Raw genomic sequence first — 19,301 nt, 5'->3', positions numbered from 1 at the left:
AACTAGAATACAAAAAAGGGAGGTGTGAGGAAGTCAAGGAAATAAGTAAAGGAAAGAAAGTTATGTAAAGGTTTGATTTGTTTTTTTTAATTGTCTGTTTTTTATTTTTTTTGTTTAAATTGATATTTGTTTATCTTTTTTTTCTAACCTTTAAAATCTTAATAAAAATCCATTAAAAAATAAATAAATCAAATCCAAACTCTTCTTCTTCTTCTTCTGAAAGCATGCCAGACGGTTTTCTCTTGCTGGGCTCTGTGGGACGAGGGCTGACTGTGCATCTCTCTCTCTCCACTTCTTAGGTATCCCAGGATTTCCCCCTTCTTGGACAGCTGGTGGCGCTCTTGTCCCTTCACCTCGCAGACAACGTGAAGGAGATTGGCCTGCAGTCAGCGGAGGCCTTGTACCATCTCCATTACATCATGATAGCCAAAATGGGTGAGGGGGATGCTGGGAAATGGCTTGTTTCTTGTAAGCCGCAGGGTGGGAGATCTGTAGCCCTCCAGAGGCTGCTCCAACTCCCATCATCCCTGAGTGTTGCCCATGCTGGCTGCTGCTGGGGTTGATCAGGGAGTTCAGGAGGGCCAGAATTGTGCTAGCACTGGCCTAACGCCAACACCCCGTTGGCCAGAGATGAGAGGGCAGTCTTGGGGGAGGAATTCACTGCTGATGTTCATCAGAAAAGCCTTCTGGACCTGACCAGTGGCCCAGCCCAGTCCAGCATCCTGTTCCCACAGGGGTTGATCAGATGCTTGTGGGAATCCAGCAAGCAGAATTCAAGCTCTTTCTGCTCCTGTACTTTGCTGCCTCTGACCATGGAGGCAGAGCATAGCCATCCTGGCTAATAGCCATGGGTAGCCTTCTCTTCCATGAATTTGCCTCATCTTCTTTGAAAGCCATCTTGGTCCATGGCCATCAGTGCCTCCTGTGGCAGGGAGTTCCAGAGTTTAGCTGTGCATTGCAAGAAGAAGGACCATCCTGAAACTTCAGTTTCATTGGAGGTCCAGTTGTTCTCATGTTATGAGGGCAAGAGAGAAAGCTTTCTCTCTCCACTTTCTCCAAACCATACATTGTGTCTCCGCTTCCTCGCCGTTTTTCTAAACGGAACCGCCCCCCAAATGCTGCAACCAGCATTTGCTCCACAAGCACCCCAGTCCTTTTGGTTGCCCCCTTCTGAACCTTTTTTCCAATTCTGAATTATAATTTTTGAGGTGAAACCAATAATTGTTTTTGTTGGTCCCAGCGGGAAAACTGGAGGTTTTGAGCAGGGAGCACTAATGCTGGGTTCTTTTGCATGCATATTCCAAAACCCGACCCTGCTTAGGTAAGGAACTGGAGAAGAGGAGGAATAAAAATAAGAAAGGCAACATGGTTAGATGGGTCCGAGAAGACTTCTTCATCCCTGGGCCCTCCCTCTTCCACTACAACATCGCAAAAGTGGCCAAGGTAGGGGTGGCCTTTTGTACTCTTTATTGCTAAGACCGCAGCCACTCCCAGTTAGCAAAGATTTGCTCACTCGGGCCAATGGGGCCCTGCCCCACCAACTTCAGCCTGCCCTCAGGCAGCCCACGCCTTCTAGGGATGAGGGAGAGATTCAGAGCAGTTCACACTGGAAGCCAAAGCTATCAAATCAAGGCTTTCAGAAACATCAGGAGAACTGAAACACAACCCGCCTTTGAAATTCACATGTCCTTGAATTTCGCAATGCCAAACAGTGTGTAAAAAATCCATGCGTGAGCTATTAGTGTAAATAACATTCAGAAATGCATTGTATTAGAATAAATTGCTCAAAGACAAGTGCCCGGTAGCCTAAACTGCATGCAGAATTCTACTTATTGAAATTCTACCAGGTGCTGGGAGACCTAGGGTTCAGATCCCCACTCACGAGTCAGTCACAGTCTCTCAGTCTAACCTACCTCATGAGACTAAAATGGGGAGGAGAGAGAACCATGCATTGCCACCTTGGGCTCCTCAGGGCGGAAAAAGAATAGGAAAAGTTGACTCATTCAATGCATCTTTCACAAGGCACTGCCAAGCCAATGGACTATGCCAACCTTGTGGTGGGTGTTTTTGTTGTATATTAAGAACTAAACACACAGCCGGCAGGTTCCCACCCAGTCTGTTTGGCATTGGTTATATAACGGATAGCCACTATTATTCACCCTCTCTGTTCCTGGAGGAATTTTTTTTTTTAAATTTTCTAGTCTGATTTTAGATTGAACCTCTTCATGTTCCAATGTCATAACCAATTTAAGATGTGGATCGAAAATAGCAAGGCGTCACCTGACTTTTAGTTTTGTTTGTTGTAAAATCTTTCAGCTACTTAAATAAACACATAAATAGAATCACCAAATTGTAGAGTTGGAAGGGACCTGGGGGTCACTTAGTTCAACCCTCTCAAGGCAGAGTGGAGATGTCTTTCACTTGGTTTGTGAAGGCACCCTTGGACTACTGAAACATGGTCAGAGTGTGGAGCAGAAGAAAACTCCCTCTTCTTTCTTCTTTGTGCCAGGCTTTTGGGGAGCACCTCACGCCCAGCCAGATCAACGAAGTCGTGTTGAAGGCGATTGACAACCTGACAGTGGAAGACAGAGCCGTCTCTCAGGCTGCAGGAAAGCTCCTGAGGTCCTTCCTTGAGGAATGCGGCATGGAAATGGAGGACGTAAGGCTCAAAACGGAGGCAGGGGGAGCAGGTTTCCTCTAAATCAAACATTCTCTTCGGACTTAGAATTAGCTTGTTTCTGGGAAGTAAGAAGAGCCAGTGTGGTGTAGTGGTTAAGAGCGGTAGACTCATAATCTGGGGAACCGGGTTCGCGTCTCCGCTCCTCCACATGCAGCTGCTGGGTGACCTTGGGCCAGTTACACTTCTTTGAAGTCTCTCAGCCCCACTCACCTCGCAGAGTGTTTGTTGTGGGGGAGTTACAAATAGGTAGCCGTGTTGGTCTGCCATAGTCAAAACAAAAAATTCCTTCCAGTAGCACCTTAAAGACCAACTAAGTTAGTTCTAGGTATGAGCTTTCGTGTGCATGCACACTTCTTCAGATACACTGAAATAGAAGTCACCAGAGCCTTCTATATAGTGAGAAGGTGGGGAGGGGTATTACTCAGAAGGGTGGTGGGATTGGGTGATTGGCAGATAGCTGTGATGAGCCTGTTTAACGACTGCAATAGGTCTTACAGGAAAAAGCAAGGGGTGAGAAGGTGAAAAATGGCTTTTAGTTATAGATAGGTAGCCGTGTTGGTCTGCCATAGTCAAAACAAAATAAAAAAATTCCTTCCAGTAGCACCTTAAAGACCAACTAAGTTAGTTCTAGGTATGAAGAAGTGTGCATGCACACGAAAGCTCATACCTAGAACTAACTTGGTCTTTAAGGTGCTACTGGAAGGAATTTTTAAATTTTGTTTTAAAAATGGCTTTGTCATGTATAATGAGATAAGAATCCAATGTCTTTGTTCAGACCAGGTCTCTCCATGGTTTTAGGTTTGTTAATAAGTTGCAATTCAGCAGCTTCTCTTTCCAGTCTCTTTCCTGCTTTTTCCTGTAAGACCTATTGCAGTCATTAAGAGTCGTCAACAGGCTCATCACAGCTATCTGCCAATCACTCATTCCCACCACCTTCTGAGTAATACCCCTCCCCACCTTCTCACTATATAGAAGGGTCTGGTGACTTCTGTTTCAGTGTATCTGAAGAAGTGTGCATGCACACGAAAGCTCATACCTAGAACTAACTTAGTTGGTCTTTAAGGTGCTACTGGAAGGAATTTTTTGTTTTGTTGTGGGGGAGGAAGGGAAAGGAGAATGTTAGCCGCTTTGAGACTCCTTTGGGTAGTGATAAAGCGGGATATCAAATCCAAACTCTTCTTCTTCTTCTTCTTCAATTTCCATGTTTGTGGCTCGCGCCTCTGTTTCCATCCTGCTGCAGTTCGGCTTCCAAAAATCAACCACCCTGTTTTTCATCTCGCTGTCTGCTTTGGCAGTATTTTAATTACATTATTCCACCCTGTTCATTTCAGTGCAAAGGAAACACAATATGGACAACACTGAGGTCAATTAATAAAACTTTGCTATGATCAAAATGATCACCCTCCCAAAACTAACCTACCTATTCCAAACCCTCCTGTCAGGGACTCAGCGGGAGCGCAGGGAGGAGAGGAGACGGAGAGCGAGGGGGAGCAATCTGAGGGCAGCGTAGGAGAATATGACAGCAGCCCGATAGATTCCATGAGCCTCTCCAGCGATTCACAGAAGGGGCGCCGATGGGCAGAGCAAGGGGCGACCCAAGGGGGACACCCCAGAAGCAAGGGGCCAGTGGGGACTCCCAGAGCAGCAGTTGGAAATCAGGACCAGCTTCCCCACCAGAGCGTAGTGGGGGGGAGGAGCCCCAGGTGTCAGAGCCCACATATGCACCACCAGCGAGAGAAGATGAGTCAGGGTTGACCACGCCTCCATCGGAAAGCGAGTTAACGGTCAAGAGGAAAGTTGCAGGCTGGGCGCGCGCGCCAAGTTCAGAGGTACAGGCGAGCGGCACAGAAGGTAGCCCGGATAGGGAACCAGGTCCTAAAGCCCGCCGGAAGGAGGGGCAAGAATCGTCAGGGTCAGCGTCAGAGGAGTCCAGGAAGGATGAGACCCTAGCGGGCAGGAGGGCCCAGAGGAGAAAGGAACTTAGGAAGAGGTGGAGCAAGGCGAGGGTCTTAAACTGGTGTGGAAGGGGAGGTGACTCAGACGGGACTTCGCCGGTCTAAGGTCGAGACGTAGAGCTGCACGCTGCGGCTTTAAAATGGAAACTGAATCTCAATAAAGACTTTTGTACATAACTACAGCCTAGCGTTGGTCCTCTGTGAGATGGGACCTGGAGGCAGCTCTGACACCTCCCAATCTGGATTCCCCCAACACAACTCCGCAGATGGCAGAGAAAACTATACTCTTTTGGACTTCCGGGTTAGTGCCATCTGTAATGGCGGAATTCCTCTGATCGGGAGGAATTTGCCTCTTGGGAATTTGGGTCTGGCCGCCACAGCAAAGGCGGAGACCAATTAAAAATCACAGGCGCTGAAGCCTGTGAACGTGGGATTCGGCGGGCACCTTTTGCGCCTCCCCTACCCGTGGGGAAACCCAATTTCGGGGATCCGGAGCGACGTGGGGTGAGCAGTGCGGTGCTTCGAATCAACTGCTTTTTCTTTTTTTTCTTTTTTTTTAAAAAAATATTTATTCAAAGTTTACAGGTTACAAAAAAAAATAGTAAAAGAGAAAAAAGAAAAAGAAAAGAAAAGAAAAAGGAGAAAAATACACAAAAGATAAAAAAGGAACAAATCAAACCTTTACATATTTACCTTTCTTAACTTATTTCCTTGACCTCCTCACACCTCCCATTTTTGTATTCTAATTCAAATTGTTAATTCAGCAAATCCTTCCAACCTTGTTTCATTAATTCATTTTTACTAAATCTTTACGTTATTCCTGCCAAAACCGCATAATTTTCTTTTTCAACCATCCTTCGAATCCTTAATTTTACCATTTTTTTAAAAAAAACCACTTTTACTTTCCAATCTTAACTCTCATCCAAACCAATATATCTATACTTATTCTTAAAACGTTTCCCTAAGGTCAAAAAAGATTCCATTCCACAAATTTCCCAACTTTCATTAAAAACAAAAAACAAAAAAACAGATTGTATTATATGCACTTGAGTTCCCAATTTCCATTCCACCAACTCCCCTCCCGGTTTCAGTCCCCAGCATAGGTCCATCAATCCCAAAAACCATCAACCCGGAGATCTTAAGTCTGAGGCTCTTAAATCAGTTTCATGACCCCTCTGCCAGTCTTTTTGATAGTCTTTAATATTAAAAGCCAATTCTCGGGGGAGCTCCAACCCAGCAGCATCCACATTCCTTCCTGCCAAACCTCCATGGCTGAAAATAGGGCTATAAGATGTTCCAAGTCCTGTTTCACACTCCTTTCAAATCCAAAGGTCCCGAAAACTCCAATCTCCACCTGGGTCATTTTGTAATCCAAAGGTCATCTGGTCTCCACATAAGGAGATCTCTCCATCTTTCATTTTCCAATTCAGGCCAGGTTTCCATCTTCGAAAATTTACTTCTCCTTGTTGCCGTCATGTCAGGCCTCAAATTATAACTCATCTTTTGCATCTGTAGGGTGACGGCTCCCCCTTTCTTCACTTCAGTCGCAACATGATTTTCCTTTTCAGAATTTCCTGTTTGTTCAGTTGAATAAATTTCCTGTGCCGAGATCTTATCAAGCTCTTTACTAGTGTCCACTCTTGTCTCCAAAGTTATAACATTCGAAGTCAAAACATTTATCTGACCTTGCAGCTTTCCCAAGAGAAAGAATGTCCTGTTCAATTCAAGCTGAGTTTCCTTCCCGAGCACCATTCTTAAACAATCCAAGGTCAAAAAACAGTTTCTCAGCTGTTCCTTAAAGCAATATCCCAAAGCTCCCTCTAGAGGAATTTAAATTCCTTTTCACTCCTTTCAGCACAGACCCAAAGGTCCCATAAGTTAAATTGTAAGAGTCATACCTTCATTGTATATATAAACTTGTAGCAAATATAGACAATAGAAACAAAGTCCTCTTTTGTATCTTGACAGCTAGCTTGACAGCTGTCAAATTGATCTATTCAGCATCAACGGGCTCTCACGGACCACTCCCGGGTCCAGGGGGGTGGCACATCAAATCTCAATTTTTATTCTTCTCCTGCAGGCTCCCCTGCTTCCAAAAAAATTTTCTAATAGTCTCAATCAGTAGAATTAAAGTCCTTTACATAAAACTCTCCATGACCTTAGTTGACAGGTTCTTTGCTTTAGCTTATTTACAGAAAGGGGAGGTGGACTTCCTGTTTGGACCTTCCCCGACCAATACCAAATTTGCAAATATTTTAAGAGTCCAATTTCCGTTTTACTCACGGGTTGTTGTTTGAAATCCAATTATCCACAGGAAAAAGTCAGCGCTCTCCGGCAACGGCTGTGCGGCTTCACTCCGCGAAAATAGCGGTCGATTCGAAACACTGCGCCACTCTCCCCACGTCACTTTTGGAGCCCCCGAAAAGGGGTTTCCCTGTGAGTAGGGGGGTGCTCCTGGTGTCCGCCAAATCCCACGTCCCCAGGCTTCCACCGCCTGGGGTTTTTAGAGGGTCTCCGCCTTCGCTGCGGCGGCAAGACCCGATTTTTGCGGAGCGGATTCCTCTGAGTCAGAGGAATTCCGCCATTTGCCGATGGCGCTAATCTGAAAGTCCGAATCAACTGCTTTTTCCATGGAACGAAGCCACATAGCCGTTGCCGGAGAGCGCTGACTTTTTCCTGTGGACAATCGGACATTAAAGTAACTACCTGTGAGTACAGCGAAGTAGGAGAATTGGACTTTTTTTTTTTAAAAAAAAATTGATTTGGCATCTGTCAGAGCTGCCTCCAGGTCCCAGCTCACAGAGGACCAACGCTAGGCTGTAGTTATGTACAAAAGTCTTTATTGAGGTTCAGTTTCCATTTTAAAGCCGCAGCGCGCAGCTCTACGTCTCGACCTTAGACCGGCGAAGTCCCGTCTGAGTCTCCGCCCCTTCCACACCAGTTTAAGACTCTCGCTTTGCTCCACCTCTTCCTAAGTTCCTTTCTCCTCTGGGCCCTCCTGCCCGCTAGGGTTTCATCCTTTCTGGACTCCTCTGACGCTGACCCTGATGATTCTTCCCCCTCCTTCCGGCGGGCTTTAGGACCTGGTTCCCTATCCGGGCTACCTTCTGTGCCGCTCGCCTGTACATTTGAACTTGGCGCGCGCGCCCAGCCTGCAACTTTCCTCTTGACCGTCCCCTCGCTCTCCGATGGAGGCGTGGCCAACCCTGACTGATCTTCTCTCGCTGGTGGTGCATATGTGGGCTCTGATACCTGGGACTCCTCCCCCCCACTACGCTCTGGTGGGGAAGCTGGTCCTGATTTCCAACTGCTGCTCTGGGAGTCCCCGCAGGCCCCTTGCTTCTGGGGTGTCCCCCTTGGGTCCCCCCTTGCCCTGCCCATCGGCGCCCCCTTCTGTGAATCTTCCGATTCACTGGAGAGGCTCATGGAATCTATCGGGCTGCTGTCATCTTCTCCTACGCTGCCCTCGGATTGCTCCCCCTCGCTCTCCATCTCCTCTCCTCCCTGCGCTCCCGCCGAGTCCCTGACAGGAAGAATCCGAGGGGAGCGTAGGAGAAGAGGACAGTGGACCGAGGGATTCCATGAGCCTCTCCAGCGAATCGGAAGATTCACAGAAGGGGGCGCCAGTGGCCAGGGGTAGGGGGTTCCCAAGGGGAATGCCCCAGGAGCAAGGGGGCAGCAGGGACTCCCAGAGCAGTAGCTGGAAATCAGGACCAGCTTCCCCACCAGAGCAGAGTGGGGGGGAAGAGTCCCAAGGATCGGGGCCAGTGCATTCCCCACCAGGGAGAGAAGATAAGGCAGGGCTGACCACGCCTCCATCAGAAAGTCGGACAACGGAGGAGAGGTCAGATCCGGCCAGTGTCCCGGAAGAGGGAAGCAGTGACCGAAGTACTGTAACGGTTAGGAGAAAGGTCACTGGGCTGGCGCGAGAGGCAAGTTCAAATGTACAGGAGCGCGGGACAGCAGAGAATGAGGATTGGGAACCGGGTCCTAAAGCCCGCCGGAGGGAGGGGAGGAGCTACGCGACTCAGCGTCGGAAGAGTCCAGAAAGGGCAATGCCCCAGCGGGCAGGAGGACCCAGAGGAGGAGAGAGCAGCGTAAAAGGTGGAGCAGGGCTAGGATCTTAAACTGGTGTCATAGGGGAGGAGACTCAGACGGGACTTCGCCGATCTAGGGTTTAAGACGTAGGGCTGCACGCTGTGGCTTTGAAATGGAAACTGAACTTCAATAAAGACTTTTGTACATTACTACAGCCTGGCGTTGGTCCTCTGTGAGCTGGGACCTAGAGGCAGCTCTGACAGCACCAAACAGGAAATCACCAGATAGAGGACTTGAGCAAAGAACATTGGATAGAAGATCACCAAATAAAGGAATAGTGGAGATAGCAGCATTATCTTTTGGATTGGACTCCACCAGTGAACCTGCCGTCAACATTACCAACAGAAGAAGAGCAAGCAGTTGGAGAAAAAGCAGAGTAATTACACTATGGCGTTGCAAGTGTTGAGCTGGAATGTGAATGGACTGAACTCCCCGGAAAAGAGGCGGAGAGTCTTTCATTTATTAAAAAAAGAACAATTGGATTTGATTTGTCTACAAGAAACACATGTGATAAGGCTACACAGGAAGATATTGAGCAACAAAAGATTAGGGTCATGAATTTATCTCATCAGATAAAGTTAAAAAAAGAGGAGTAGTTCTTTATGCAAAAGAAAGCCTATCACCGAAATTTATATTCAAAGATGACCAAGGAAGATTTGTTGCAATTGAAATTCAATCACAAGGAGAGCAATTCTTGATAGTAGGCATCTATGCACCAAATGAAGGAAGATCGGAATTTTTTAAGAAACTACATGAGACTCTGATGCACTATATGGATTACAATATGATCTTGATGGGAGACATGAATGGAGTGGTGTCTACAAATATGGATAAGGCTCAGAGACAGGTAGTCACCAAAGATGGTAGCCTACCAAAAACCTTTTTTTGACATGACTGAAAATATGGACTTAGTTGATATTTGGAGAATAATAAAGAATCCTCTGGGAAGAGAGGGAACTTTCTTCTCCGAGCCTAAAATGACATGGACAAGAATTGACCAAATCTGGGTAACTAGAGGACTGGCTCCAAAGACCAGCAAAGTGGAGATTTGCCCCAAGACTTGTTCTGATCATAATGCAGTGAAGATGGAAATGAAATTGACGCCAATTGGTTCCTTCAGATGGAGGATGAATGATACTTTGTTTAGGAATGAAGAAGTGATGAAGGCGGCCCAAAAAACTCTGAGAGACTACTTTGAGATAAATATGAACACAACAGTGGAAAAAAGAGTAATCTGGAATGCAAGTAAGGCAGTTATGAGAGGATTCCTGATACAACAGAATGCAATTAAGAAGAGAACCCAAAATGAAAAAAAGGATAAAATCTTGGAAAAAATAAAGGAAGGAGAAAAGAAGCTGAGAGCAAAACCAAAATCACAGGAGATCCTGAAAGAGATAAAGTTATATCAAGTACAATATATGAAATTGATGAACCAGGAAATAGAATGGAAGATTACAAAATTTTTGCAGATATTTTGGCTAAAAGATTAAAAAGGGTGTTAGTAGAAGAAATTCATAAAGACCAAGCGGGCTTTCTCCCGGGCAGACATTTGTCTGATAATACGAGGAATATAATTTATATTCTAGAAAAATTACAAGTGAATATCAATACTAAGGCAGTTTTGATTTTTGTGGATGCAGAGAAGGCCTTTGACAACATTTCTTGGAGTTTTATGAAGAAGAATCTACAGGGGATGGGGGTAGGTCAAGGTTTTGAAAATGGTATAGGTGCAATTTATTCAGAACAAAAGGCAAAATTAATTGTGAACAATGCAGTGACAGAAGAGTTTAAGATTGAGAAAGGAACACGACAAGGTTGCCCAATCTCTCCATTGCTTTTTATATCGGTCCTGGAGGTTTTGTTAAATATGATCAGAAAGGACCAATTGGTTAAAGGCATACAAGTGGGTGCTAAACAGTACAAACTGAAAGCATTTGCTGACGATTTAGTATTGACTTTGCAGGAGCCAGAATCTAGTACCAAAAGGGTACTGGAATTGATTCAAAACAAAGATCACCACAGCCAATCACAAACAAACAACCACACCCTAGGCCAACCCCAACCTCTCTTACCACCAAAGGAACACAAGTGAACGGCAGAGAACCGGCACGAGTAACGCTGACACCAAACCCTACATACATTAAGCAAAATAGAAACAGGTTCACCACACTTTCTCATCCTGGTCTTCTTTTATCTTCTTCCAGCTGCCTATGGTTGTGAAGGAGATTTACAACCATCTCCACCAGATCCCCGACACCCGCACTAAGGAAGTGACACTTTCAGCTATTGTCAGCCTAGCCACCAAGCGCATGCAGCCGGTCGTAGACAGCCTGTTGGACTGTTCGATGGAGTGTGATGAGTAAGTTTTTGTGATGTGAAAATGGGGAGGGGTAGATTTAAGGGGTTTCTTAATTTATATTTATTTATATTGAATTTCGTACTTGCAAAAAATTGTGTTCCGAGTTGTGGTTTCTTTCTTTGCTAATGTATGTGCAATATAAAGAAAATATCAAAGGCCTGACTTTTTTTAAGAAAAGGAAAAAGGAAAAATTCTGTTTTGAAAAATTGCAGAAGTGCCACGGTGATCTGGAAGGCCTTGGTCGCTGATCAGTATTCCAGCGTCAAGCTGCTGAGACCCCTCCTGAAAAGGCTGCAGGATGAAGACCCCAAAGCGGAAGTCACTTCCAGGTGACGCAGCACTTCTCAAATGCCAATGGCGGTACGAAACCACTCATTTTCTCTCTCCTGGATTGTTTTGAATGGGAGCTGGATGGGGCTGGGGGCTTCTTGCTGGGAGGGGGGTGCATCTTAATAAGTGGTCCATCCTGTGAGCACCTGCTTTGTATGCAGAAGGGCCCCAGCATCTCCATGTCGGGGAGTTCCTTGCCTGAAACCCTGGACAGCCACTGCTAGTCAGTGTAGACAACACTGAGGGAGATGGACCGGGGCTCTGAGTCGCGTCTGAGTCTGAGATCTTGATCTGACGATGACCTCTGCTGAATGCCGTTCTCCTGTCCTTGTCCCTCCAGGCTACCAACGCTCTGTGTCATATCCTGTCATTCCCTGAGGCTGCAGGTATCCTGAAGAGCAAGTTCCACCACCTGCTGTTTGCACTTAGCACTCAGATCTGTTTTGTCCATGAGGCGAGAAGAAGAGGTTCGAGGGCGGCAAGTCTAATCCCGGAGCCCTCTTCGCATCTCGATCCACTGATGTAAGGGACCTGCTAATGCATTTGGGGGGGCCCTCCCTTCTCTCTCTGACCCATAGCGGTGATGGCTCAGCCCTCCCCCAAGAGATAGGCTTCATTTGGACATGGAGGTTCTGCTTAGGTTAGATAGCTAGGAGACCCAGGCTTCCCCAACCCCTGTGCTCTTCAGTCACTTTGGACCACAACTCCCACCAGTCCCAGCCAGCACAACTGGGCTGAAGATGGGAGTTATTGTAGCCCAAAACATCTGAAGGACACTAGGATGGGAGAGGATGTTGGAGACTCTCCCGCACGATGGGCTGATTTGGGTGTGGTGGGATTCACGTGTCATGAAACCTTAAGTCTCCATCACAGCCGAAAGGTTGCCGCTTGTGCTGGAAACATGGGGGAGGCTGCAGGGGGTGATGGTTGGGGTTGGACTGCAAGATGTCAAGGACCTAAAACTCCCCAGATGAACCTACCCAGACCTTGCGCTCATCATCGGAAGCCCCTCTTCACGTGCCTCCTCCACACAAGAAGGGGCCTTTTCTGTGGTGGCTCCCCATTAGTGGGTTGCTCTCCCCAGGGAGGCTTGCCTGGTGCCTTTAGATGCCAGGCAAAAATGGTCCTCTTCATGCCATTGGCTGATTAATCTCCTATGCCCTTTCAACTGCGTTTGTTGGAGGGAGAGGAGTTATTGGTTTGCTTTGGTTCTTGTTTTTATTCTGTATTTTGTGCTTTTTAACTTGCATTTTTATGTTGTGAACTGCCCGGAGATCTACGGGTGAAGGGCAGTATACAAATTTTTAAAATATAATATTCTTAATTCCTTCACTTGACTCAGGACTGCTGTGCAGGCCCTGAAACAACTGATTGGGCGTGCTGAATACCTTGACGAATTTGAGGTTTTGGGGTTGCAAAGCTGCTGGGATATGCTGTCAAGTCCAGAAAGCTTTTTCAAAGGCATTCGTCTTCTGGCAAGGTAAGAAGGTGAAAAGGACTGGCAGGTGAGGCATGAAGAGCAAGGCCTGCTTTCTGGGGAAATGGGGATAAACTTCTTATTTATTTCAGAAAATGTACCATATTGTTCACTCTATAAGACGCACTTTCCCCCTCCTAAAAAGTAAGGGGAAATGTGTGTGCGTCTTAGGGAGCGAATGCAGGCGGGAGGCTCTGCTCAGCGTTCAAGTAACCTGGTGGTGGTTGTTGTTGTGCAGGAACGCTGGGTGGTTCTTCCTGCCAGCTTCAGACTTGTGAATTCTTTGTCTCTTACTCTTATGTTTCAGGACCTTGTTCACCTCCTCAACAGAACAGTACCAGAGGATTGCCCGATTGGCACGGGAATATATGTGCTGTCCGAACAACAAGAAGAGAGCCATTGGCATGGCGTTTTACTTGGAGGTAGGAACTGGAAACAGGGAATGCCTGTTCTAATGTTTCTAATGGTTTCTTTATTCCTCACAATTTAACTGTCAAATGTTCTTTAGTATTTACACATTTTTTATTTAATTGTACAACTTCAGCTGCATTCACTGCTATCATGTCTAATATATATGGACAGTGTTTTTTTGATAGAAGATGAATGTATACATAATAAAAGATGCACTTACAGTGGCTTTGCTCCAACTTAGGGGATGTCTGACTCCGATACGGACACTTCCGTGACCTAGTGCGCAAGTTACTGCAGGCAGCAATCATACAGGTATTCCGTTAATGGATGAGCAAGTCTTCACCTTTGGAAGGCTAAGATTTTTCTTAAAATTACATTTTTATATGTACTATTGGAAACACCTTAAAGCTGGTATAAGTTCATATGTGTTTATTTTTGCCTGCTTTAAAGATTGATTTTTGTATGTCTGCTGGTTTATTATATATCTTTTTTTCTCTTTGTTCCGCTATGTATTGGGGTGGGGAGACATAATAATAATAACAACAACAACAACAACAACAACAACAACAACAACAATTCTTTGCTCGTCCAAATAAGCTTTTTTCATATATTTATTGAGGCCACTAAGTCTTTGAACTGAAGAGATTTCTCCAGTTTCAAGCGTCATCTCATGCTCTTTATGAGCCAAGTCCAAACCCTCCTGCAGTTCAGACCCAGCTTAGGATGTGTTTGGTTCAGCATGATTCCAACCAGCTCATACTCTTTCCTTCCCTTTCCCACCAAAATGTACTGAGGCATCTAATCATAAGCCTGCATTTTTATTAAAGCTTATATGTTTAATCAGGGCTTGTATTTTAAAATGAGCTTAAAATGTTTTATGCCAGGCAAAAGACCAGTTGCCTAAAAACCTTGGCAAGATGTTTTACTCCTAGACAAGGGGCCCCCCTGATTTACAGCAGAAAACAATTCTCAAAGTCGTAAAAAGGGAATTACAGGCTGACAGCCAAGGTTACACTGACCCTACAAATTAAGGGTGGATAAATAGTAAAATGAGCCATATCTTCTTCCTAAGGTTAAGAAGGTCAAGAGCAGTGAAAAAGCATCTAGCTGGTAGAAAGAGAACATTTTGGGAAATCTTTTCTAAAGCTGTTTCTTTCTTAAACTAAGATCCTTTTAAGATTTCTTTTCCTTTTAAAAGGTTATTTATGTATTAAATATATTAGCTTAAATATAATTATGCAAAGGATTTAAGAAATGCTAGATTCTTATTTCATATAGTTGTAAGAGTTGTAACTATCCTGAAATTAAGTCAGCCACCAGCCAAGCCCCTTGCCAGACAGAAGACGCCAATCGAGCACTCCTGATATATGGTTGTCAGGCCTTTTGTTTAGAAACCTTCAAATGAAGGAGATCTCTCAATGTTGATGTGAACTCAAAATCCTTGACATATGCATAAGATAAAAATTCAAGATTAATTATCTGTTTTGGAAGGCAATAGGGCAAGGAGGGCAAGAGGTGAGCTGGTAATTAAGATTCCTTGTTGAGACACATGTAAGATATATTACTACTTATTTGTCATTTATAGATAGAAGAATATATAGCTTTTTGATTTCCATAATAGGGCAAAAGGAAATGGGTGTATCTTTTGTGATTGGTTCTAGCAAACAGCCAATAGGAATTTCAACCAGGCTGATTGGACAGAGGCAGCCACAGGAGGAGCAAGGGGGCTGGATTAAGGAAATATAAGTGCTGGCCAGAATGGCAAGAGGCCAGGCCAGAGCTTGGTAACCATATACCACTGTGCCTCATATTTATTTGTCAGACAAATAAATTACTATTTTAATTTCTCTATTGCTGCGTTGAATATTTCATTCCAGCTAAGCGTTAACCACAAGCAGGGTGCTACAGTACCTGACTGTGAGAGCAGAGGTGAATTAGATTGGGAGGGCCATGCCCAGCCCTAGAGGTTGGAAGGCGGGGTCCAGGCCCACCAGAAACCAGCAGAGAACTCCATAGTTCCAAATGGAAGCACCAGCCTAGCTTCTGCTGCAGCCACGTTGGGATGAGAAGGGGCAGGAGGGGTCATGCGTGGCTGGGTACTTCTTGCTGGAGACCATTGAACTGAAGTGAGCTGCTTTGGGGGCCAACCTGAATCAATCCCAAAATAACCCGTTCAAGAGGTGCTTTTTAGAAACTGAGCTCACACTAAAACTGTAAAACCATGAAAATATATGCTTATGAAATACATGATATTTGTTGTCTGATAAGGGGGGGGGCAGCTCTATACCTTCCATGGGTCACAACAAGCCTGGGGGTCAAAACAAAGCACCACCATCTCAGGTGAATATCAGGATTGAGTCCATTGCTCAACTTTATCTGGTGTCACTTAGGCTCTGCCAGTGAGACCACTTGTGCTGCTGCCACTGCCCTGTCTGGCTGTCAAAGCCTCGACGACCTGCGCTGCTGCCTCTTCCTGCCTCCGCCTCTTCTGGCTGTCAAAGCCTTGACAACCTGCGCTGCTGACGCTTCTGGCTGTCAAAGCCTCGACGACCTGCTGCCGCTGCCCCTTCTGGCTGTCAAAGCCTCGACAATCTGTGCTGCTGCCTCTGACGCTTCTGGCTGTCAAAGCCTCGACGATCTGCGCTGCTGCCTCTGCCTCTGCCTCTTCTGGCTGTCAAAGCCTCGACAATCTGTGCTGCTGCCTCTGCCTCTTCTGGCTGTCAAAGCCTCGACGACCTGCACTGCTGCCTCTTTCTTTTCTGGCTGTCAAAGCCTTGACGACCTGCACTGCTGCCTCTTCCTTTTCTTGTTGTCAAAGCCTTGATGACCTGCGCTGCTGCCACAGCCCCTTCCGGCTGTCAAGGCTTCAACGATATGCGCTGCTGCCTCTGCCTCTTCTGTCTGTCAAAGCCTCGACGACCTGTGCTGCTGCCTCTTCCTTTTCTGGCTGTCAAAGTCTCGACAACCTGTTCTGCTGCCGCTGCCCCTTCTGGCTGTCAAAGCCTCAACGATCTGCGCTGCTGCCTCCGCCTCTTCTGGCTGTCAAAGCCTCGATGACCTGCGCTGCTGCTGCTGCCCCTCTGGCTGTCAAAGACTCGACAACCTGCGCTGCTGCCTCCGCCTCTTCTGGCTGTCAAAGCCTCGACGACCTGCACTGCTGCCGCAGCCCCTTCTGGCTGTCAAAGCCATGACAGCCTGTGCTGCTGCCTCTGCTTCTTCTGGAAGTCAGAGACTCGATGACCTTTGCTGCTGCCGCTGCCCCGTTTGGCTGTCAAAGTCTCAACGACCTGCTCTGCTGCCGCAGCCCCTTCTGGCTATCAAAGCCTCAAGGATCATCGCTGCTGCCTCTGCCTCTTCTGGCTGTCAAAGCCTCGACGACCTGCACTGCTGCCTCTTCCTTTTCTGGCTGTCAAAGCCTCAACGATCTGCGCTGCTGCCACAGACCCTCCTGGCTGTCAAAGCCTCAACGATATGCGCTGCTGCTTCTGCCTCTCCTGGCTGTCAAATCCTTGATGACCTGTGCTGCTGCCGCTGCCCCTTCTGGCTGTCAAAGCCGCAACGATCTACGCTGTTGCCTCTGCCTCTTCTGGCTGTCAAAGCCTCGATGACCTGCACTGCTGCCTCCGCCTCTTCTGGCTGTCAAAGCCTTGACAACCTGCGATGCTGACGCTTCTGGCTGTCAAAGCCTCGACGACCTGCTGCCGCTGCCCCTTCTGACTGTCAAAGCCTTGACAATCTGCGCTGCTGCCTCTGCCGCTTCTGGCTGTCAAAGCCTCGACGATCTGCGCTGCTGCCTCTGCCTCTTCTGGCTGTCAAAGCCTCGACGACCTGCACTGCTGCCTCTTTCTTTTCTGGCTGTCAAAGCCTCGACGACCTGCGCTGCTGCCTCTTCCTTTTCTTGTTGTCAAAGCCTCGATGACCTGCGCTGCTGCCACAGCCCCCTCTGGCTGTCAAGGACTCAACGATCTGCGCTGCTGCCACAGCCTCTGCTGGCTGTCAAAGCCTCAACGATCTGCGCTGCTGCCTCTGCCTCTTCTGGCTGTCAAAGCCTCGATGAGCTGCACTGCTGCCTCCGCCTCTTCTGGCTGTCAAATCCTCGACAATCTGCGCTGCTGCCGCAGCCCCTTCTTGTTGTCAAAGCCTCGACAACCTGTGCTGTTGCCTCTGCTTCTTCTGGAAGTCAGCGACTCGATGACCTTTGCTGCTGCCGCTGTCCCGTCTGGCTGTCAAAGCCTCAACGACCTGCTCTGCTGCCGCAGCCCCTTCTGGCTGTCAAAGCCTCAATGACCTTTGCTGCTGCCTCTGCCTCTTCTGGCTGTCAAAGCCTTGACGACCTGAGCTGCTGCCGCTGCCCCTTCTGGCTGTCAAAGTCTCGACGACCTGTGCTGCTGCCTCTGCCGCTTCTGGCTGTCAAAGCCTCGACGACCTGCACTGCTGCCTCTTTCTTTTCTGGCTGTCAAAGCCTTGACGACCTGTGCTGCTGCCTCTTCTTTTTCTTGTTGTCAAAGCCTCGATGACCTGCGCTGCTGCCACAGCCCCTTCCGGCTGTCAAGGCTTCAACGATATGCGCTGCTGCCTCTGCCTCTTCTGTCTGTCAAAGCCTCGACGACCTGTGCTGCTGCCTCTTCCTTTTCTGGCTGTCAAAGACTCGACAACCTGCGCTGCTGCCTCCGCCTCTTCTGGCTGTCAAAGCCTCGACGACCTGCACTGCTGCCGCAGCCCCTTCTGGCTGTCAAAGACTCGATGAGCTGTACTGCTGCCTCCACCTCTTATGGCTGTCAAATCCTCGACAATCTGCGCTGCTGCCGCAGCCCCTTCTTGTTGTCAAAGCTCGACAACCTGTGCTGCTGCCTCTGCTTCTTCTGGAAGTCAGAGACTCGATGACCTTTGCTGCTGCCGCTGTCCCGTCTGGCTGTCAAAGCCTCAACGACCTGCTCTGCTGCCTCCGCCCCTTCTGGCTGTCAAAGCCTCAATGACCTTTGCTGCTGCCTCTGCCTCTTCTGGCTGTCAAAGCCTTGACGACCTGCGCTGCTGCCGCTGCCCCTTCTGGCTGTCAAAGTCTCGACGACCTGTGCTTCTGCCGCTGCCGCTGCCCCTTCTGGCTGTCAAAGCCTCAACGACCTGCGCTGCTGCCACAGCCTCTTCTGGCTGTCAAAGCCTCAACGTCCTGCACTGCTGCCTCTTCCTTTTCTGGCTGTCAAAGTCTTGACAACCTGCGCTGCTGCCGCTGCCCCTTCTGGCTGTCAAAGCCTCAATGACCTGCGCTGCTGCCTCTGCCTCTTCTGGCTGTCAAAGCCTCGACGACCTGCACTGCTGCCTCTTCCTTTTCTGGCTGTCAAAGCCTCAACGATCTACGCTGCTGCCTCTGCCTCTTCTGGCTGTCAAACCCTCGACAATCTGTGCTGCTTCCTCTGCCTCTTCTGGCTGTCAAAGCCTCGACGACCTGCACTACTGCCTCTTCCTTTTCTGGCTGTCAAAGCCTCGACGACCTGCGATGCTGCCTCTTCCTTTTCTTGTTGTCAAAGCCTCGATGACCTGCGCTGCTGCCTCTGCCTCTTCTGGCTGTCAAAGTCTCAACGATCTGCGCTGCTACCACAGCCTCTTCTGGCTGTCAAAGCCTCAACAATATGCACTGCTGTCTCTGCCTCTTCTGTCTGTCAAAGCCTCGACGACCTGTGCTGCTGCCGCTGCCCCTTCTGGCTGTCAAAGCCTCAACGATCTGCGCTGCTGCCTCTTCCTGTTCTGGCTGTCAAAGTCTCGATAACCTGTGCTGCTGCCACTGCCGCTGCCCCTTCTGGCTGTCAAAGCCTCAACGACCTGCGCTGCTGCCACAGCCTCTTCTGGCTGTCAAAGCCTCAACGTCCTGTACTGCTGCTCTTCCTTTTCTGGATGTCAAAGTCTCGACAACCTGCGCTGCTGCCACTGCCGCTGCCCCTTCTGGCTGTCAAAGCCTCAACGACCTGCGCTGCTGCCGCTGCCCCTTCTGGCTGT

The 19,301-nt window shown here is 47.9% G+C and overlaps 1 protein-coding gene and 1 long non-coding RNA gene across 3 annotated transcripts; both read left to right on the top strand.

Moving 5' to 3' along the window:
• Positions 1 to 240: 240 nt before the first annotated feature.
• Positions 241 to 11,817, top strand: LOC307201778 (maestro heat-like repeat-containing protein family member 7; the record flags this gene model as incomplete). The annotated part of the gene is made up of 6 exons (XM_079951199.1): positions 241 to 435; positions 1,388 to 1,443; positions 2,510 to 2,659; positions 10,938 to 11,092; positions 11,305 to 11,421; positions 11,763 to 11,817. Exons 1-6 carry the CDS (start codon positions 420 to 422, stop codon positions 11,815 to 11,817), a joined length of 549 nt encoding a protein of 182 aa, XP_079807325.1. The 5' UTR covers positions 241 to 419.
• A 980-nt stretch (positions 11,818 to 12,797) lies between these two features.
• Positions 12,798 to 14,084, top strand: LOC307200110. Of its 2 annotated transcripts, XR_013832330.1 has the most exons (4): positions 12,804 to 12,902; positions 13,207 to 13,321; positions 13,552 to 13,622; positions 13,930 to 14,084. It is a non-coding gene; the product is annotated as an uncharacterized lncRNA (long non-coding RNA). The 2 variants fall into 2 exon arrangements; XR_013832329.1 differs by having other exon boundaries at positions 12,798 to 13,321.
• Positions 14,085 to 19,301: the final 5,217 nt, after the last annotated feature.

The sequence above is a fragment of the Podarcis cretensis genome (assembly GCF_951804945.1).
Source record: "Podarcis cretensis genome assembly, chromosome: 13".
NCBI classification, from domain to species: domain Eukaryota; kingdom Metazoa; phylum Chordata; class Lepidosauria; order Squamata; family Lacertidae; genus Podarcis; species Podarcis cretensis.
Note: the sequence above shows the minus strand (reverse complement) of the source record. Positions and strands in the feature narration are given on the sequence as shown.